The 24,185-nt window shown below is 32.1% G+C and overlaps 1 protein-coding gene across 1 annotated transcript; it reads left to right on the forward strand.

Annotated features, from left to right (window-relative positions):
• Positions 1–8,622: 8,622 nt before the first annotated feature.
• Positions 8,623–19,495, forward strand: LOC127699834 (angiopoietin-related protein 2-like). The gene is made up of 5 exons (XM_052203210.1): positions 8,623–8,645; positions 8,970–9,051; positions 15,431–15,527; positions 18,261–18,425; positions 19,167–19,495. Exons 1-5 carry the CDS (start codon positions 8,623–8,625, stop codon positions 19,409–19,411), a joined length of 612 nt encoding a protein of 203 aa, XP_052059170.1. The 3' UTR covers positions 19,412–19,495.
• The last annotated feature ends 4,690 nt before the right edge of the window (positions 19,496–24,185 follow it).

Raw genomic sequence — 24,185 nt, forward strand, 5'->3', positions numbered from 1 at the left:
GAAATGATGTAATCAATTCAACTCTCGAACTGCAAACTTTTTTTAGACAATGAAGTAATGAATGAAATTTATGTTCATACATTTGTTTAACAAAAAATACATATTTGAAAGTGGGAATTAAAAAGAATATTATAGTGTTGCGTTTCTAAAGTCCGTCAGTATACTTCATGTAAAGTCTGTCCACTGGGATGAAAACTGTCATGTCTGTGCTTTTTGTTTCATTATTAATGATAGGAGTTAACTAGAATTTGAGCTTGTAAATGCTGAATACTTGTATTGAGCTGGACGATTTTGGTTTCATTGAAAGCCCCCAAAAAAACAAATTTTTTGAATGTAGCTCTGGAATGTGAATCAAGAATGACATACCTTATCACTACTAGATATTTGATCGCTACTAGTGTAGGTATCGAGGTAATACAATGTTCAGTTTCTAAAACTTAGAAGAAAAAACTGGGCAAAATGTGTCTTTGGATTCTCAAATTTAATAGACATTTCAACTTATTAACATATATTAATTTTAGTCCTTCTCGTTTTGGGTGCATTAATTTGTCCTCTCAACATAATTATATTTAAGTATAATTGACATTGTCAATGGAAAATAAAATTAGAACACACATAGGAAAACAAAGGAACAGATTTAAGTTATGCATTGTCTACTTGTAATCGCACTGAAATTAATTGCTTTAATAAAAATTAAATAAAAATAAAGTAGAGCTTTTAATAATGGAGAAAAACATATTACGTTACGGTACATATACATTTTTTTTATCCAGTATTATTCTAATTTCTAAGGAAATACTAAGTAAAATAACAATTATTTTAGCTCTTTACATTTGGCATATAAGGATCGTTATAATGCTATGTGGATAAACTGATCGGGTTTCAAGAGCTAAATTGACAGCGCGTCATCACTACAATGGCTTCCATTTTTACGATTATAAAAATTGGGTGACGGAATGGGGAGATGATTTTGACGAAGTAGAATCCTGACTGTATATTACCCTCATCATCCCTATTATGTCAAAGAATGTTAAGAGGAAAGACTATCTACGTATTAAACAAATAAAATTGCGAAAATAGAAGTAGCAATACCGTGCTGCTAGTTGCAACGAAAGTAATGGTAATTTTGGGTTTTATTCCATATTGATAGAAATTTAGTAGGTTTTTCTATATGAATGGGATTTCGAATAAATAAGCATATTCACCTGCGGAAAAGTATATTCACAGCACAAAACGTCGCGTGCTTTTAAGTGTATAATTATGTTAAAATCGTTTAATGTAAAATTGGTTTTGGTAAATAATTGTCATAACATACATTTCTCTCGGTACTCTCTCGGTATATGGAATAAAACAATTACTGTCTTTTGTTTCGGTAAATATGTGGTTTAATTGACTTTTGAAAAACTGATATTCACTTCGGCCGTTGGCCTCAATGAATATCAGTTTTTCAAAAGTCAATAAAACCACATTTTTACCTCATCAAAAGACAGTAATTGTATAATATTCCCTCATTATTTTAACAATAAAGTGTTATTGTTCATCTTGTTAGCGATTCTACCTGACGATATCAGGCTATGGGTACTTAGTCAAATCTTAACCAGAAGTTGTGATAATATTAAAAACCGACGCGGATAAAAAAAATATTCTGGATTTAATTAAATTGTTATTTGGGTAAGTTGATGCACTCATACGATTTGTATTGTTTCTTAGACATTTAAGCCAAATAATGATTAAAAGAACATATTAAAGTAAAGCGTAAACTCGTTAATTATGAGCTATGAACCTCAAGTAGTTCGTGCATTTTTCTAAGTAGGTTTGAACAAATTTTAAACAAATATAATTTTCTGTGGGTTAGCATTTGTTAGCAGTCATCATTCAATAGATAAACGACTGTTGGTTATATTGATAGTTTTGAATCTTCATAGCAGCTGTCGCTTGAATGCAGTGTTAATTAGTTCTTTTGATGTGTCATTTGTATGCAAGAGTGATATCCCTTTGTACTACATGTATGTTCCAATTCAATTAAGTTCTGCAAATGTATGAATCAATTGTCTCACTTGAATATGTTCATTATTTCACTTTTGTACATATAGTTATTCGATTTCTCTTTAAATCATTAAAAAATTGATAAAATATGATAGATTTTAGTTTTTATAATTGATTTATTAAAAGACATTTATTTATATTTTTAAATGTTTTTATTTGTTTTGAAACGTCTTAAAATACTATATACTGATATAAAAACCCTTTCATTATTTTATAAATAATATTAAGTTATTTTTATACCCCACGGAACAAAGTTCAGTAGGGTATATTGTTTTTGACCAGTGCGTCAGTCCGTCTGTCCGTCAGTCTGTCCGTCAGTCCTGTTCTTGTCATCGCAACACCTCTGAAACCACACAACAGAATTTAATAAAACTTTGTAGATAATAAGGACATTATATGTATATAGATGTGTATATCTAAAAGAAATTATTATCAGTTAACTTTTGGAAGAGTTATGAGTCTTTGAACTAAGGATTCTAGTGAGATTTTGTGGGCCCACTGGCAATGTGGGGCGTGGGATATGTGAGCGTGCTCACAAAGGTTCTTTAATTTGTAATTGTCGCAATAGGCGACCTACTCATCACATATCGATGGGACATTTGCAACAAACAAATATTCTGATTGTGTATTCCTAATGCAATAGTTTGGTAGCTGGTTAAAAATTGTGTCTATTTTTCGAATTTAATTTTATGTATATTAATTAGGGGTAATACATTTGGTTCATTTTCGCATCTGTATCTTTCTGTTGGTCACGAATAAAATGTAAAATGTTTGAGTTGTTGTCCGCATCCCCGAATTTACAGCAGTATTGAACCTTGTAAGAGGATACATTTATCTGTTTTCAGATTATTTATATAACAGTGTCAGTATTTGTGTGAAGCAGTCAGATTGTCCACTAAAAATGAATGTTATTTTATTCAAATTAAAGAGTTAGTTTGTCAAATCTACTAAATTTATTGGATATTATGAATTTTAATGACAATAGATAAAAACGCTATCTTATAACATATTTTTATCATTTTTTGAAAGGATTTTAGCGTGTTAAGGATATCAGTTTTCAACATTCAATTAGATCTGAATATATATATAACTGACTTAAGTTGAATATCACTGACTCATTAAAGATGTTTAAATGTTTATAATAGCTTCGATTGTTTACCATTAAGACAATCATTTATTTTTACTCATATATTTTACATACAACTTTAACATGTCACTATATGTAAAGTACGTTTAAGTAATAAAAACAAAAATCCAATCTAGAATTGTTGAGTCTTTTTTTAAAAATCTTTTCCATAAATTAAAAGGGAAACAAACACATTTTTGCGCCTGTCCCAAGCCAGGAGCCTCTGGCCTTTGTTAGTCTTGTATGTTTTAAATTTTAGTTCATTTATATGTTTTGGAGTTTAGTATGACGTCCATTTTCACTGAACTAGTACACAATTTTATTTAGGGGCCAGCTGAGGACCACCTCCGGGTGCGGGATTTTCTCGCTGCGTTGAAGACCCATTGGTGGCCTTCGGCTGTTGTCTACTCTTTAGTCGGGTTGTTGTCTCTTTGACATATTCCCCATTTCCATTCTCAATTTTACATTAGTCAATTTAGCATCGATGGTTATATTGTAAAAGAAGCATATCTTACGACTTTACGAGTGATTTCCATATAAAAACAAAAAGATGTGGTATAATTGCCAATGAAACAACTATTCAACAGAGTTCTGATGACGTGGATAGAAGCAATTATAGGTCAACGTACGGCCTTCAACAATGAGAAACACCAATACCGTCTAGTAAGCTGTAAAAGGACCGACATGAAAAATGTGAATCAATTCAAACGAGCAACTAATGTATAAATATGCAATTTACTAAAAAAAATATGACAGACATTAACAACGACAAAAACTGAATTACAGGCTCCTGACTTGGAACGGACACACAAAGAATATGTTGGGCTAAACATGTTTGTGAGCGCTCAACACTACCCTCTCACCGGACTATGGTGTAACAACACAACATTAGAACAAACATTAAAAATCAGTTGCAAAAGGCCTAACTCGATAGATCGGTACGAAACACACATATCATTTAACATAAAAACAATAATACAAAGAACTGATAATTTATAAGAATACTCGTAGTTACTGAAAGATACTTGAAAGCTAATTTCAACTAGTAAATGAATCATGTTCTCTAAGACTAAAGCATTATAATCTGTACACATCTAACGGATTTACTGTAAAGACGTCATAAACAATCTGACAAACGCTTCACCTTGTTCAATTACAAAATATATCTCGATGTTTATATTAGATGTAAGCTTCTCATATCTGAGGGGTGTTAGATCCGAAGATATGAGACGATTACATCTTATTGTCATAGAAGTAACAAATAAGTATTTTTTTTTCTTTTCTTTTGTTCTAAAAAGAGCACTTAGTTTTAATAAAACAGGAAAAGTGTCATTATTTCAAATTTTTCAGATGCAGTAACACTTTCAGAAGACGATTGTTTGTTATGGGTTTGGAATGAAATCTTTATTGCGTCTTTTTTTCTGTCATCAAATTGATATCTTATCACTACTTTTGTGTGGCAATATGAATCGCTGTACTATCTTGTCTTTACCTGGTTTAATTGCAAAAATCTGAACTTTTTGCCGATAAATGATAACACTTCTATGTAAGATGGATATTTGTTTTAATTCTGTACTTTCTTTATGATATAATAAATAATCCATGACATAATGATCTTTCATGTTCGTACATTTCTAAAAATAATGTGTGCTTTAACGAATTGAGCTATAAAACAGTTGGCATTCAAAGCAGTCCAAGGAATATTTCTTAAAATAAAATAGATATATGTATGTGATATACCTGGCATCTACCTTAACATAAAGAATATTTCAACAATCAGACATTTTTAATGGATCAATTTATGTTGTGTCGAGCTCAGTCATGCGTTTTGTTATCATATAAGCTTAACCTTAATTTAGCTATTACCTTCCAGTCTCATCATATTTCTCTAAGGTTTTTGTCATAATTTCTTTTATTTTCTACTATAGGGTACTTACTTTTAACATTTAACCAAGACATGCTCTGTTAGTTTAAGGAATCTTTAAACTAATAATCTTCGAAGTACTTTGTAGTATAGACTAGATTAAAAAAGTATTGAGGTCTATTTGAGAAAGAGAAAGAAAAAAACATCCCAGTTTCATCCACAATTTCAAAACACTCACAAGCGTATAACGATAAGAGAAATTTACAAATTCAAATCAAAAGTAATCTCTTCTAATTATGGCATTTGATTATCTTTTGAAATAGAAACAGTTCCTAGGTAAGACCAATTGTATTCATGCATATTCAAAGCAATTGGAAAGAGCATGGCGAATTACGCGGGATCAAACAATAATTTTCACTTTGCAATATATTACAAACTTATGGTAAAAAAGGGATTCCAAATTGGGTGAAAACATGTTTACATCAGTAATAATAACAAGATTACTAGTGAAGTGACGACCTGCCTACATGTCCTTTAAGAGGATATACAACGAAACAACGTCAAAAGCTGTAAACCTGACGGTATGCATCGCAGCTTGTTGTGTGTTCCGGTCAACATTACTTTCAAAAATGCTTATACAGGCAGGGATATAGTTTGTCCCACTTGGTAGTTGCTACTATAGTGGATCACACCCATTATTTTCATCTTCCATTTTCAAAACTAAATCTGGACCACCGTTTCTTATGCTTCTTATTTGTATCTTACTCGCCTTTTCTTTATACAGGAAACAAAATAGTATTACATTTCCCCGGCTTTAGGTGAGCCTTTTGTGTACACAAGGCAGGCGAAGGAAGTCAACTTAGGAGCGCTGTGATTGGATGTAAGGGTATATTATTATTTTTTTATGATTTATGAATAACTGCATAGTGTATATTAACTTTGTTTACAACATAAACTTTGAAATACATTGGAATATTTTCTTGTGAATTATTCGAAAAAGATTCCAAATTTTCACAAATTTAATGTAAAATGACGGTGAGCATGGATACCATAAACGACCTCCGTTCGAAAATGGTCATACCACTATTTGACTTCAATTTCGAAAACAGAATGATAAAGTACTAATATCACACATTACTGTTTTGTCCGGGTTTTTATTTTGAAAAAGTGGTAAATTTAGGAAATGTTAGTATTGTTGCCTATGAAAGAAAAAGAAAAAATGCTACCGTTTTCCCTTCACTTTCCAACAGCCCATGTCATGGACACACAACTACATATATCGGTGACAGTTTAAGATAATCAATCATAATTTATTTAATCTAATTTCATTACACATTTATACAATGAAAATTGTTATATTCAAACTGTGATTTTGAACTGTAGTATTTACTTTAAATTTGGTTAATTTTTTTTTAATACTATATCATAAGAAAAAGGTCTATTCATATGAAAATCCAAAACGTTTTGAACATTAAAACAAATGTTGAAGGATGGTTTTAATTAAACATTTAATTATTGATTTTCCGACACTTTTATTTATTCTTTTTTAATTTTTCAATTTCATCTAAAGTACATTAGGATAATTAAAGTTAATAACCCTAGCTGCTGTAACTTACTAGTTGTGTTTTGGTTTATTTATGATTTAGGAGGGTTTTAATTAACTATTGATTTTTAGACACCTTTGTTAATTTTAATATTTTTTACCCAAGGGGTTTAATCTCATGAAAAGTAGGATAATATAAAAGATAATAATGTAAAAGTTTTAGTCGTTTGTACGCCCGTCTGGCTTACAAAAATATAAACCTGATTTTGAGTGTTTTTTCTTTTATGGCTGTGATAACAAGACCTTTGAGTGTACTGCTCATGTCATTTGTCACCAGATAAAGCAATTGCTTGGATGGTTTTCATTAAATAATATAAACCAAAATAAGTAAATAGTTTTATTCGTTTGTAGACGAAACGCGCGTGTGACTAACAAAATTGAAAACCTGATGAGTTTTTATTTTTTATTTGTATTGTTTTATCTTCTATGGCTGTTGATAACAAGACTTTTGGGTATACTGTTTACGTCATTGTCACCAGATAAAGCAATTGCTTGGATGGTTTTCATTTTAATCGGTTTAAAAAAAACTAAGACAACTTAGATAGACAGTATACAAAGCTAGTGACTCAATAATTACATTGCATAAGTAAATAGTTTTATTCGTTTGTAGACGAAACGCGCGTGTGACTAACAAAATTGAAAACCTGATGAGTTTTTTTTTATTTGTATTGTTTTATCTTCTATGGCTGTTGATAACAAGACTTTTGGGTATACTGTTTACGTCATTGTCACCAGATAAAGCAATTGCTTGGATGGTTTTCATTTTACTCGTTTTAAAAAAAACTAAGACAACTTAGATAGACAGTATACATAGCCAGTGACTCAATAATTGCATTGTAGATTACTCATTGCCTCGAAGATGCCAATATCAAATGCATGTTAATCTCATTTGATCATGTCTAGGATTTACAATTTAGCTTTATTAGTTATTTACTGTACAGAACTTGTAAATACTACGGCACGAAATCGTTTTCAAACTTCAAAACGAAATGTACGATACGAAAATGTTTACAAATCTGTGAACGTATTGTGGATGGTAAATAAACGAAGCGCTGTAACTTGTATTGCCTCGTGCACAGATGACATTGACTGTAGGTCCATTGCTTTTAATAAAAACGACGGTAGATGTCAAGCATTCAACAGAGACTTCACAAATCAACTTATCAATGGGATTCCCGAGAGTGGATGGACTCATTTTGACGTTTCACCAGGTAAACATTATCCAGAATATTGCAATAGACAAATTGAAAAATGCTGAACATAGATTTTCTTAATAGCATGAGTACGAATAGGACATCTATCGAATTAAATTTATCGCTTGCGATCCTTTGTCGGACATGAAAGTTACAATAATTACTTAAATAAATCATACATTCGTGCGTATGTTTATATTGATATATGTAAATAGACGCATTTGTCTTTGTTACCCTTAGAAAATTTGTGGACTTGCACATTTGCTGCTAATTACCTTAAAAAAATCAAATTTGACCGAACTTTGGCAGCAGATGCAAAAACACGACATCTTTTTACAGAAATTGTCAATCTCGTTTAATCTCGTTTTCATGAGGTTAAAATTTGCAGTTTCACTATTTAACGACGCAACCAAATGGAACATTAAAATTAGGAACAGGGCAAATGAAACATAAGTGATTCGTGTATTAAAAATGAATGTGAGATACAATATAATTTTTTTCTGCTTACGATTACAAGAATAAATAAATTTTGGCAACTTATGCAGTTCATTTAAATCTTGTGGTATCATTAATTGTCGAAAATAACCGAACAAGTAACCATTAAACCACACCACATTGCCTAGAATATCTACTGCACTTAAGGTAGCACCTGTCTCATATGAGATGACGAAGTCCTCATGCCATTAATAGAATCAATAAAAAGAAAAATCAACATAAACGGCAATAAATTAGTGAAGCCAAGTTAGCCAAAAACGTAAATTTTTAAAACAATTGCCTTTGCGCATTCACGATGCAAACGGAGACTGTCACGTTGTAAATCATACGATTTCCTGCAAATTAGTATTTATTTGATAACCAAAAAAGGTTTCACGAGATAAAACGGACATCGTCTTCAATCAGAGGTAAAGACTGCCTCATATCATCAAGAACATACTTGCAAGTTTTCAGTTAATGACTACAGAAATTGTACTTTGTTGAGTGATAAACAATTCATCAATTCCAATATTTCAATGTCGATAGTCAGAATTACCAACAATTTAAAATCAATATTTTCACAGTATATATCTGCAAGACATTGACGCCAGTTACCAAAGTAACAGATTGTTCTGAAGTTCAATCTCAAGGTCATTATTGTAGTGGTGTGTATACCATCTATCCTTCCGTTAACATCCGAAAAGATGTTTGGTGTGACCTACATACACAAGAGGGTCGATGGACAGTGAGTATATGAATTAATTATCAACCTTAATTTGAATAGAGGTAGCTATGGTTTACCAATGCTTAAATCTCATAAATCCATTGAATATACATATCAAGGTAAACAACGCATGAACGCCAAAAGTATCAAGGTAAGCGTTGGTTACTATACATAATTCACTGACCATTCGAATCCACCCTTAGTCGAAATGTCCCAATTTGGAAAAGGACACGATAGGTAATTTGCAGATCTGATCATTCTGGTATCAAAAGAAATAAAAATGGGAAAACATGTCGCTAGATGATTGAGACACAAACAAATCGTATCGGTTAAACAATCAGTATTAAACAAAATCTGAATCAGTACTATACACAAATTAAAGCTGTAATGACCAAGTCAAATATAAGTAAAACTTGATTTACGAGCTTGAGTACATAAATAAGCTCATACTCATCTGGTATTTTCCTACTGGATAGTTAAATATTTGAGATAGGTGGTGATGATACCATCATTATTCCAGACACAACAATGACAATTTTAAAACTCGATGAAAATATTATTTTTGTTATACCGTCAATCCTTCAATGAATAATTCATAAATATTTTGTGACTGTGTTGATAGCATTTATACCAATGAACTTTAAACAAAAGGTACAACAAAAATAGCTATTGTCTATTTCATACCTTGACATGCTACTGTGTGGAACCAAACTTTTATTTGATAATATTGATGTTAGTTTTAAAGGTACAGCATACCAACAATTGAATGGCGTTCCCGAACTTCATAAAGATCAAATCAAATACCAGTTGAAACATATTTCAACAACATGATTTTTGACTTGAAACACTGTGTAAATGGTCTCATTTTATATGGGCGCAGCTTCCGAAACTAAATATTGATACAAGATTAAAAAAAATAGATACTAGTATCTTAAAATTGAAATGAGATTAATAATGCATTGACCTTCAATTGCAAAAGTGGGACGAAAGATACCAGAGGGACAGTCAAACTCATAGATCGAAAACAAACTGACAACGCCATGGCCAAAAATAAAAAGACAAACAGACAAATAATAGTACAGATGACACAACATAGAAAACTAAAGACTAAGCAACACGAACCCCACCAAAAACTGGGGGTGATCTCAGGTGCTCCGGAAGGGTAAGCAGATATATCATCAGCTCATAATAGTAAATATCCCTAAACAAACAAATACTCTGACCCAGTTGATTATCGATACTATGCATATTTAAATGTAATGTCGTAGATCACATCAGAATGACCTTCAGCGAAGACAAAATACCGAAAAAGCCTTAACAGTCGTGTTTGATCTAAATAAACAAATTTAATAATACAGCAGAATACCAACAAGAAAGATTTGTGCGAGTGTTGTTTATCTCCCGTTAAGGCTGGGACATACTAAAGATTGATTGATTATTGTTTGCTTATCATCCAGTCGCAAATATTTCATTATATTCACACCGATTAGTACATAAATAACATTAAATACCACATCTTCATTTTTGCAACAGATGCAAATTCCCTAGGTTATGTGCATGCTCAATACTGATTTGAAACAGAGCTCTAGTCTGTTTCTACTTTTTTTAAATATAAAAAAAAATTCTCTTTGTTTGAATTGGAACTGAATTAAAAACAATATAAAGAATGCATCAACAGTTGTATTTTGATAACTAGATATGAAAAAAGTTCGTTCATAAACAAACGAATTGAAAGGCTAGGTCTACGAAAACTCTTCAGTTCATATATTCAATGAACAAAAATGTGATGTTGCACATCTCCAAATTGTAAATCATATATAAAAACGGTAAGAAGATAACAAGATAAAATAAACATGATTGTGGGCGCCCAACTCTTCCCATAACCCCCCCCCCCCCCCCCCCAAAAAAATAACAAAAAGACATGAGACACAAAGTACCGATCTGAGAGTATTTGCAGTTATTGACAGCTAGTTCAAAGCCAAAAGCAACTGATAAAACAATCAATTATCCGAGACTCAGATTTAAATCAGTACCAATCCCGGTATGATGACATTATTCAGAAAATCGCTTCGGACGCGCCAACTTTATAAACAATTATTTTTATTTTGAGAGCAAAATCTTTAACCAAGACAAATGATACTTTGGTTAAAGACCGAGGATAGCAAAGTGTTACTATTCATGTAGTTTAGATTTATCAATCTACTGATATCTTAAGAAAAAGGGTCATCAAGCTAAGAAGCCTTTGCTTGTTGACTGGGCTTCCAAATAATATAATGGCTCAGTCGTGTGTTTTATTTGTAAATAAACATATCTTTTTTTGCACTCACCTAAAAGCAGTATTTGATTCTTGAAAAATGTTCCACCGAAATCTACAAAGCGTCTGCTTTCCCAGTCTGTTATTACAACGTTCTTCCGTGGAATATAATCGGCAGTACTACTTAATTGAAACAAATCCCTGTCAACTTTAAGGGTAGTCATGTTTTCGTATGTCAAATACTAATCAAATGTAGACCACATCGATTACTGTGAAAGAACTTTAATTCGTGGGTATCAATTTTCGTGGTTTGAGCAAAAGTTACATGTTCTTAGATTTTTAAATTCGTGGATTTTAGTTTTCTGAAGAAAAAAAATCGAGTGAAGAATTAAAGCCATAAGAAACGAAGATTATTTATAATAACCATATATTGTTTTATAATGATTTGTGGACATTGCAAAATAAAGGTGTTCATTTTCACATACTTGTTCGTCTTTAAAAACTGACAACATTCAACAAAATTGCTTTTGGAAATAAGCTGATTCATCTATGCTTACAAGTTGTCTCGATTGAAGGAACATGCAAAGTAAACATTTGAATTGTTGACGACGAGGGTTTTTTTTACCGACCTTGACTACCCATGAGCGTCTTGCACGGTCAGAAACTTGAATTGTTGCACATATGTAATCAGAAGTGATGACACTAATTAACCCGAGATCGAGAGATCAACAGATTAAAGACCATCAAAGGTGTTAATAGGACCATAAACATGTCCTTCAAAGAAAACAGATACATAAACAAATGCTTTAAATGCACCTTGAATTGTAGAAATAATTCTTATCAAAAGCAGACACAATATGAAATCATTATTTTCCGTATGAGAATAATGAGGATATAAAATGAACACTTCATTATAGCCTATCATCACCGGAAATCGGCCTTTCGTCGATCAAAAATATGCTTTTATGAGAATTTAAAGATTAAAAGTTGTACAGTTTAGGTTTTTTTAAAGATTGAATGGGTATAATTCTGCCTGCAGTTGTAGTTCGTAGTGCATTTGTCGATATTCGATGTATTCTCTAGATTATATGGCATGCCCGTATCCATTCATTCAAATCCTCATGGGTATCTTTTCATGTCTTGATTTGGACAACAGTTGTTATATTTCGTTGGACACTTAAATTCCTGGATAAAGTCATCCACGAAAACATCGGAAATCGCTTCCCCCTGAAAAAAGTACTTTCACAGTATTACCAATTGTACAGTTTAGCTAGCTATAAACCAGGTTCAATCAACCATTTTCTACATAAGGAAATGCATGTACCATGTTAAAAATATGACAGTTGTTTTATATTATTCGTTTGACGTGTTTGAGCTTTTGATGTTGCCATTTTTTTGTTGTTTTTTTTACCATTAAAACGTTAAACATTTTCTACATCATACATAAATGTTTTTGCTATTTTCCATTGGTTTTTATCAACTTCCAAAGCAAACTTTGACCTTCGATGCGTCTGACTTTTCTTTTTCTTGTCATATACCTCACAAGTATTCAAGTATTTAAAAGCGGGAGGTTTGGCTAGCCACAAAACCAGGTTCAACCCACCATTTTTCTGAAAATGTCCTGTACCAAGTCAGGAAAATGGGCATTGTTATATCATAGTTCGTTTCTGTGTGTGTTGCATTTTAGTGATGTGTTTCTGTTGTGTCGTTGTTCTCCTCTTATATTTGATGTGTTTCCCTCAGTTTTAGTTTGTAACCCGGATTTGTATTTTTTCTCAATCGATTTATGAATTTCGGATAGCGGTATACTACTGTTGCCTTTATTTATACATACTTGACTTTCAAATTTTGGATTTGAGCGTTTCCGTTGAAGGTTAATCATTAAAAGCGCTTCAAAAAATACACCAAAAGTATAAAGTATTATTTCATTCAACTGAACTGCACTGGCATATTTGTTTCAATTATACAGCAAGATTCTTATTATGAACGAAATACTCGTTTCAATACAGATTACCTATTTTATGTCATTGTTGATGAGGAAAGTCTTTAGGAAACCTTGTTCAAATTACAAGTGGCGAGGACTAGAAACTTGACTTGTTTGGTTTTTTTTTTACTGTCCTCGAAGTTTATTTCTATTTTTAATATGAAATAAGGCCACAGTAGTCTACCGTTGTTCAATTCTAAGGAATTCATTAAAGGACAAATCAAGGTAACACACAAAAACCGAGGGAATAGCATGAACTCCTAAAAGAAAAAAATACTGGTGCGTCGACAGGGGAAGTACCTTCAGGTATGCATGCATCACTAGTTGGGCGTATCCACACTCAGTCAAAATATCACAATCGGGAACAGTACACAATCAGTAAAGTTACAGTGTTACAGATACGACGACTAGTCTGGTAGCTTAAGATCCAAGATTGCGAAAACATGCCCCTAGTGAGTTAATACACAGACATATCGTATCGGTTCTCTAATTAGTGTTGGTGACTATGAAAGTAATGTAGTATGGATTTCAGACGTTCTTCCTTATAACTCTGTCAGAGCAATTTTTGTACAAGAAGCACATCCCTTCCACAGAAGTCCGTATAGTGTGAACAGACAGGAGCGTAATGTATCATTTGAGAATTGGATATTTGAAATCATCGTGTTTGTTATAGGGTCACAACAGATTTGAATCGTTGTCTTTAATGTCGCCACGAAGTCCGCATAACTTTGTAATTTTTTTAATAATACGACGGCGTGCTAAACCTTTACTCTATAGTGTGTAATAAGTCTATTTATTTTCTTCACTTCCTCTACATATTTTGTGATTTTCGAACAATATGTTGTCTTGTATAAGGCGTCAATACGGGATGTCTGTTCGGATATCTTTTGTTGCCCAGCAAAGAATTAGGTTAGCTCAACCCGAGAAACAGAGTATGTCTTTTTATGCCATGGTTCTCAATATGTGTCTTACATTATATTAGTAAAGCAAAATCAGTAAAAATGTAGTTCAGAGGATACCCCATGGTGCACTTGAAAATCACGGAAAAATGCGACATGCAAGTTACACAATATAATTATTTAACCCGCCGCAGCGCAGTGATTTTGAAAAAATTAAAGTCGGGTGTTGTCCTTCTTTTAAAAGATAACACTTTTGTATCTTCAACTGCTTCCTAACCGAATCACTGAGGGATTGTTTTAAACAATTTCTTCTCGCCTGATAACTTTTTCTTCATGTATAGCTTTAAATCAAAGGATGATTTTTCGGATAAACTTTGTGTTGACGTGGACACCGTCATAAGTGCACTCATAACTATTCTCTTCGATCATACCATACTTACCAATGTTCATTGGAGAAAATTATCGACACAGTGAAATAAAACGTCCATACTTAAATTATTTACCAAGATATCGATAACAATTACACACAAAAAACAAAAACTTAGAACCCGGTTGCCGTTTCTAAATTTGAAAAGAAAGATAGTAAATATTTGAGTACACATGATCTTACATTTCAAAAGTTTGACAAATAGTTGAAATGCCATGAGGAATAAATAGATCTTGAAATACCCGCCCGCTGTATCCCCGCATTTTCAACAACAAAAAAATCAGGAATTGCATGTCTTAGCAAAATATTAAATATGGTCAACATACTCCTTAGTTAACCGCTTTTTCTTAACACTAAGTCGTGCAGAAATTAATTTCTTATGGTCTCAACTTAGCCAATGCGACGACAATTGCGAAATGTGTTTTCTAGTCTTATGTAAAACTGATTAAATGATGCCGTTTGTCCCTCTATCGTACTCCGTACAATTACAGCATGTCCAACCTGGATAACGCAATACACAATAATCAATTCAACGACAGTCATTACTACATATATTTCTGAAAAACCTCGTTGTTAAACTATAGAAAAACATCATAAGAGTAAGTCTTTCTTTTGGAACGACGTTTTATATTTACAATTTGAGACGGCCCAAGATTTAAATACTACCTGTAGGTGTAAATGTACTCCTAATTGTAGGTGTATGACTGTTTCCGCAAATGTCTTCTACTAGTAGCCATTATGGACAGCATGCTGATAGTTGGTCCCTTACTGTTTGCAGTATTGATACCACGTCTGCATATATGATTATAAATAGAAGTTGAAACATGTCATTACAGGTATTCCAACAAAGGAAAGACGGTTCTGTGTTTTTCGATCGAAGATGGTCGGACTATGAAAATGGCTTTGGTGACCCTAAAACAGAATACTGGATAGGTTTGTTAAATAAATGCATATAACCAAATCATAACTTTGACATGCTTATGTCTTTTTTTTTAATATTCAGTATTCATATATATGTGAATGATTATGTAAATATACAAGGCAAATAGCACAAAAAAGCAAAACATATAAAAAAAACATCAAAGATAAAGAAAAGGGGGAAACCCTTAATTAACAAATATGGAAATAACATATGAAATAAATGTTGAACCGAAACTTCTCATTTAGTTGTATATTTTGTATGTTTTTGTTTAAGTATTAATTAACACATTTTCAAATACAATACAAGTACCGAACTCAGGATCTCTCAGCTAATGATTTATCATAACATGTTTCGTTTTTATCCAAAGTTTATCTCTATTTCTAAGTATATTGTTTATTTATTACCAAATTTGCTTCATGCAAATAGAAACAAGTCGGCAAGAAGAGTTGGTTTCCAGGGGAAAAAAACCACAACCTCTACCAAACAAAAAATATATGTTGTCAATACAAAAATGAAGCTTCTCTGTGATGATATTTTCAGAGAACATTGTGATAATATAAGAGGTGAAGTATGATTTCTCTATTGCTTGAAAAATAGTTTAATGTGTGTTTGAAAAAGGTTGGAGAAGCAAATGCTTTGGGTTTTTTTTTAGAACTGCTTTAAATACAATATAGTTATAGAAATATACCCTTCCTTTACAATTCTATAATTTATGAATGAGTATCATGTTCCTTATTTCATTGAATTTCAATGTAAAGTAATTTCAGCTCAGCTTTGTATAAAAACAGATTTCAGTTGACACAAATTATTTGCTATGAAAACTATTTTGTATTGTCAAATCCACAATTTTGGGAAACCAAGAACATAAAACATATAAAAGCCATAAGCACATGTAATACTGTTTCAAATTCATATTAATTGTGGGAATTGCAATTTCGATTGTAAAATCAACGAATGCATCTGGTAACGGAAATCGTATTTGCCATAAACAATACAACAGAAGACACAACTGAAATGACAGGAACTGCTTACCGTTCTGGAATACCCTGTTACTTTCAATTGAATTCTAGCTGCTCAACTCTTAGTTTGCTGTTCAGATTTTGTGGACTTGTTTATTCCTTTATCTTGTTGGTCGTTGTTTCTTTTATGTATGAATTTTGATTGCCCCTTTCGTAATTCACCTTGTTATTAGTTTAATTCTAACAACACACTGTATTTGCTAATGATGTAGTCAAATTTATAGTCTGAATCGTGCTAATTCTGGAGCACAGGGAGGAAGGTTACAATCGTGTGTAAAACCTGATACACTGATTTAAGTGCACACAACATGTGCTTCGGAAAACATTTTATCGGGAACTCTCCAAACTCAAAGTTTGGGAAGGTTAATATTTAAAAATAAGCATCAAAACCAAATTTTCATAAATTAACCAACCAATATCGTATTTGGTAAACTTTTTCCAAGAGGATGGAAGTTGCAATTTTACATATAGTACAATAACATTATAAATACACTACAATTTCGTCAAAATGTTTAATGTTAACCATGCAATAGAAAAATACTGGCTACTTTGCATATACAACCCTCATTACGCATATGTGTCTAGTTAACAGAAAAACAATATATCTAAAGTATTTTTCTATTTCAATGAGTAATTTCTATTTCAATATTTGTTTATAATTTGTTATGAAATATAAACATTGGCTATGATGGGTGTTTTTTTTTATTGTTCACCCAAATTCTGACATTTGTATAACCTTATCATGTAAAATACCTCATGAAAAGTTATACAATGAAAACTCAAACTACTGGCTACTCATTGAGCTAATGATATTAGAAGAAACAGTCAGAACTGTCTTGAACCATCTAAACTAAAAAAAAGTACAATCTTTATTCACAATAATTGCATTAGTCATCTCTTATACTCTAGTCATATTTATAAATGAAGTGTTATAGATGACCTTGACTGTATTTCGCATAATCTTTCGTTGGGTCATCAATGCTCTTGCACTTCATACTTTATTTTGCCTTTTTACTTTTTTTGAATTAAAGCTTCACTGATGAGTCTTTTGTAGACGGAACGCATCATCTGTCATGTAAACATACAAGCCTGGTATCTTTGATGTGTTCATTTACAACCACTGGACCGATTACACTGTTAGTGGAGGTTTCCTCTCTGAGTGTGTCATCAGCCCAGTGGTCAGCACTTTTGTGTTGACATGAATATTCATTGACATGGTCATATTTATTAATAAACTGTTTCTTCTGTTTACAACTGATTATTCGCGAAATACCCCAGGAATATATTAGCCTAGTAGTAGCATGGTGGTGACAAGAAATGTCATTGATATGTTCATTTCTGTAAATTTACAGTTTATAAAATTTTGAAATATTCAAAACGCTAAGATTTTTCTACCCCTAGGTATAGATTGCCTAAGCCGTATTTGGCATAACTTTTCGGCTATTAATGGGTCTTATGTAGACGAAATGCACGTCTGGCGTACCAAATTATAAGCCTAGTATCTTTGATGAGTTATTAACTGAGCTTTATTTGGCAAAGCCTTATGGAATTTTTGGTCTTCAATGCTCATCAACTTCGTACTTTGTTTTACCCTCTCACTCTATTTTGATTTGAGCGTTTAGCGTTCAAAATTATCAGCCTTGTATGTTTAATGTGTTTTTTGTTGTTTTTGCAAAATATTATATTATTATTTATGTAAACTATTCCACTTTGTTTTTTAAAAAGGGAATGAGGCTTTGTACCATTTGACACTTTCGAGAAGAAATGAATTGCTAATTCTGATGCAGAGCTGGGATGGTGTATGGAAGCATGCATATTATGCCGACTTTCATATCGGTCCTAAGAACGACAATTATCGATTGTACTTATCTGGATACAATGGCTCAGCAGGTATGTGCAATTTCAATATACGAAATGTTGCTAAAAAAATAAGGACGAAAGGTACCAGAGGGACATTCAAACTCATAGATCGAAAACAAACTGACAACGCCATGGCCAAAAATAAAAAGACAAACAGACAAATAATAGTACAGATGACACAACATAGAAAACTAAAGTCTAAGCAACACGAACCCCTTCAAAAACTGGGGCTGATCTCAGGTGCTCTCAAACGTCAAATAGACTGTTATTTAATAAAACGAATTAACCAACAAAACAGCTAGATGTCATTATTATGTCTCCAATAATAGACAAGTCCCTTCGCCGTATATACAATGTTTAGTTTTGAACATAGAAATCAAGTATCTGCCACTCACACAATACATTTGTAGATATTGAAGACATAATCTCAATTCTCTTTTCTAAAGTCATGATAACTTAATGTTAATTCTAAATTCAAGAACCGATTTTTTTTTATATCATTTTTTGTTTTAGAATACAAAGATATATAGTTCGCCGTTTCAGAATGTAATGCATTCTTGATAAATAAAAGAAAACACCAAAATTTTGCGACATGGTGAAAACATATTAAACAATAGTTTGACCAGTGACGTATTTTCATATTGGTCTACTAAAAATGCAATTACCAACAATTGCTTCAGTTTCAGAATAAAACCATCTTGTGTGTATATTTTTCATCAAATATTTAGACCAGTATCTTATTTTATTGTTTGTAATCTATAATTTTTACAGGTGACAGTCTGTTCAAGCAAGTAGGATATCAATTTAGTACACTAGGTACAGATAATGACGGCTTGCGAGGAAGTTGTAATCCGAAATTCCATAAGGGAGGTTTTTGGTTTAATAACTGCTGCTACTCTGACCTGAATGGATATTATTATAACAGTTCTGGGGTTGTTTCCACCGATTCATGTCACTGGTTAACATTTACAGGCTCTCGAGAGTCTTTGAAAACCATTTATATGATGGTTCGATAATTTGGTAAGAACTACGATTATTACAAGTGGCATAGCGATGAGAAGATATTTGATGAAAAATGTATGCAACTATATTATCAATTACGCCAGTTTTGGTCATCTGAACAGAAAACTATATTTCTAGTTTTTGAAATTACAGAGAAGCTACCCTTAGTACAGCTAACCTATGTTAGTGTGCAAGAACTCTTTTGACTGCTCTGTTCTTGACGTTAGTGTATGAAATTTCAATAAAAGCCGCCGAAATAAGAGTGCAAGAAGTCATGATAAGAATACCAGAAATGTATTATAACAGATGTATTTTTTTCGTGTAGATTTTAAGAAAAGTCAACAAAACACAAACTAATCACTAAGTTCTTTCAGTAGAATTTCTCCAATGACAAAATACAATACTATAGAAAAATTCACTGTAAATTTCCTTATTACTTTAATCAAACAGATTCCAGGATAGATCATATTTAAGAATACTTAAAGAATGTATTATCAAAAATACACACGACACTGTATCTGTTGATATCCGACCGATAGTATTCCTAAATATGTTTTTACTTTTACATATATTCATTAAAACCGAACTAATAATGGTGTTGGTTAATGAATCCTACATAAATAATTAAACCACAATTTAAACAAACTAATAAAAAACAGGAAATAGATTTAAGGATTGAAGATAGATTTTCTTCTCAACATGTGATACGAATAAAAGAAAGAGTCAATTTGAATTGAAACAAAATCTAAAAAGATGAAAACGAAAGAATTAACATCTTATCTACAAAGTACCAGCATCACAAAATGCTCTTTTAGCAATTTTAAACAAGTATAATTTTTAATTGTCTGTATCTCAGTCATCTGAAATATTGATATTGAGAAATACAATCGACAAATATATATTGTGGACTTTGCTTTCCTCATATTTACATGATTGCAATAAAAGGTAAGGTTCAGACTGTCGGTTATGCATTAACATGCGCATTAAATACCTACGATGTACTTTTAGATTATGGTTTTTAAGCATTTGATGTAGCCTGAAGTTGTTGATGTATTATCCCCTCTGAACGATGAATGTGTTGTTGTTCTAGCAGACAAAACTTCAATCAAAATTGTTCTTATATTTAAAATTCATTACTTGGCTTGCCTAACAAATGAACTTCGGATCGAAGCAAATCTGGTAATCCAATTTATTCACATACATCATTCACGAAAGTGGTCCAAAAATTCAAAAATCTATCCTTTTCTCCTTCAGTATAAGCACAAAAAAAGATGAAAATCTTACTTTCTTATAATGGATATAAAAACTGATAAAGCATTTTATAAAGAACGATATATAACAGGTTTGTCTAGAAGTTTTATGGATTAGAAATAAGAAGATGTGGTATGAGTGCCAATGAGACAACTCTCCATCCAAGTCACAATGTTTAAAAGGAAACACTTATAGGTCAAAGTACGGCCTTCAACACGGAGCCTTGGCTCACACCGAACAGTGAGCTATAAAGGACCCGAAAATGACTAGTGTAAAACAATTCAAACAGGAAAACCAACGGTCTAATCTTAAAGCATGTTTGTAAGATTTTTCCAAGAAAAAATTTCAAAGTAAAAGATGGTCTTCAAAAACATTGTATTAAAGATGTACTCAAGCAACGGTGTCAATCTGATGTGGATTTTTAAAAACACATCTTAAATTCTACTCTTAAATCTTGAATCAAAATCATTACAATTTTGCAATAATATCAAAACTTTTGAAATTTCAACACTCTATACTACTACATGTATTCCTCATACTAAATTGAAAAAAAATCGACTACAACCTTTCATAAAACAGAGCCATATCTACAAACCATGGGAAATATAGATACGAGTTAATTATGAAAGATCACGCAAAATCCTACTTTGTGAAGAACCATGCTGATTCAAAATACACCAAAGACGATATTATCAAATTTCTGGAATTTTTATCGACGACATATTTTTGAGTTTTGTAGATTGATATTTCAGGAAACAAACTGTATTGCAATGGATACTAACTGTACATGCTTACTGACCGATATTTTGTATTGCAATGGATACTAACTGTACATGCTTACTGACCGATATTTTTAATTGCAATGGATACTAACTGTACATGCTTACTGACCGATATTTTTAATTGCAATGGATACTAACTGTACATGCTTACTGACCGATATTTTTAATTGCAATGGATACTAACTGTACATGCTTACTGACCGATATTTTTAATTGCAATGGATACTAACTGTACATGCTTACTGACCGATATTTTTAATTGCAATGGATACTAACTGTACATGCTTACTGACCGATATTTTGTATTGCAATGGATACTAACTGTACATGCTTACTGACCGATATTTTTAATTGCAATGGATACTAACTGTACATGCTTACTGACCGATATTTTTAATTGCAATGGATACTAACTGTACATGCTTACTGACCGATATTTTTAATTGCAATGGATACTAACTGTACATGCTTACTGACCGATATTTTTATACATATGAAGCAGAAGGGTTATAATTTGATATTTTTCTTGAAAATGACACATTTTGATAACTTCCAGCTAGGATATATTGCTGACTTGACGATTTAATATTCCCGATATCAACTCAAAGTTTTAAGAAAGAACTACTGTAAATTCAGAAATTATTGCAAGGATTTTATTAATGAGAATAATGCGACTTCAGTATCGCAATAATAGGAACTCACATTCTGATATCAAATAAATACATTTGTATGTAGCTTTTCCTATAATCACAATAACTAACCTCGCATTTTTGTTCATTCTTCAAAAATCGCAATAATAAATGCACGCAATAATTTCTAAATTTACAGTAACCTGTCTGATAGTATGACGTTTAATACGTTACTTGCGTGCAAACGCCGACTTCATTAACAGTGTACTGCTCCGTATGCAAAACCTACTCAAGCAAGGGTATGTGTTTTAAAACACGAAGGGTTACACAAGTCAAACATGAACTGCTTAACCTTAAAAAGCACATAAGTTCTACACGGTTTTTTGGTTGGATTCGCGGTTTTCAATCTTTATTTCTCTGTTGTGTGTAATTTTGTTCGTCTTTGCATTGTTTTACTTTTCTTTTTGGTTTTGGTAATGTATTTTTTTCTGGGCTTTCATTGCCTTCATGGTAATTTTTCGTTATCTTGAAAGACGGTATTTTTGAAAAAAAATGGTGCCTTCATACACAAGTATCTAGGATTGTGTCAATTCGAAAATTTCCAAAGAAAATGATATAAAATCATTACTCTAAGTGTTATGTTTGGCAATTGGCCTGCAAATGAATTATTTAAAATAATCGACGTTTTGCTACGGTCTTAGTAATGCACAATGATATTTCTGGTAAAATTAGTGCCCCCTTCACATACACGGATTTTTCTTACGAGTTTTTGCGGATCGCAAACTCGTAGTAAATCGCAAGCATCCGTAAGTAACTCGCTGGTATCCGTAAATAACTCGTCACAATTCGCAATAACTCCCAGACACACTTAATGATCCGTGAAAGGAGAGGCATTTTATTTGACATGTAAAAAAAAAAACGATTATCTGTTGAATGATTTTTTCCGTAAATAATCGAAAACTATCCGTAAGTATCGTAGACTGCTCGCAACAACACGTAACCATTCGTAAACTACTCGTAAGAATCCGTAAATGACTCGTAACACCTTTTTTTAACCATTCGTTAATGTTAGTTTACGTTTTGTTTACGTAATATTTTGAATGCTTACGTGTGGCTTACGATTCCATTCTGGTCGTGTTACGATGGCTTTACGGATTGTTATGACTTATTACGAGCACTTTATGTGTTGTTACGAACACTTTACGATTATATACGTATACGATTTGGGGAAGGATATAAAAGCTGCAAAATCGGAAGGACTCGTAAATACTCGTAATTATTCGTAACAACACATAAAAGCTTCGATGAATACTGACATTCCGTAACATGCTCGTAACAATTCGTAAAAGCTCATTAAATGCTCTTAAGTTTCTCGTAGTAATCTGGGACAACTCGTAACAAATCATGGAATTTTGCCGTAAATACATCGAAATAAATTGTAATAATCCGTAAAAACCCGTACCGGAAATAGCTCGTATTAACTCGTAACAATTTTAAAACCAGTCGTAATATTGGCTAAATCGTCAGGATCCGTGGATGTGTTCGATCCTTCAGAACTGGCAAAAAAAAGTCGCGTATGTGAAGGGACATTAAAATTTAAACTGACAAAAGATCGCTACAAATTTGTCAACGTTTTCAGCTGACATTATACGAATACAGTTTTAACATTACATTGCATGTTTTATTTAAGATCGTTATTTTATTTAGTTTCTGATTACTAACAATATAATAATGTTTGCACATGCCTTCTCAAAAGTTACATAATAGTTACAAATCGCAAATTCGCAATCATGCCTACTCCCTATTTCCCTTCTGCTCTTGTGGATAAATGTAGTATAATTTTACTTAACAGATCACCATGACCTTCAACCTTCATTCAAACCCTATATATAATAATAAGCCTCGATCTTCTCACTATTATTCTTGACACTATCTTGGGTTTTCCCTCCTCTAAAATTAGAATAAATCCTTTTTATAATAGAATAATTATTAAATAAGAAAATTGAACCATTTCCAAAAAATGTCATATATTAAGTGCCGACAGATGAAACAGTCGCCAAGGCATGTGTACCTTTTAGACAGCTTTTCAGTAAATACAAGTGAAAAAGCTTGAAGACAATGTTGAT

Source organism: Mytilus californianus, unplaced genomic scaffold (genome assembly GCF_021869535.1).
Source record: "Mytilus californianus isolate M0D057914Y unplaced genomic scaffold, xbMytCali1.0.p SCAF_42, whole genome shotgun sequence".
Lineage (NCBI taxonomy): Eukaryota > Metazoa > Mollusca > Bivalvia > Mytilida > Mytilidae > Mytilus > Mytilus californianus.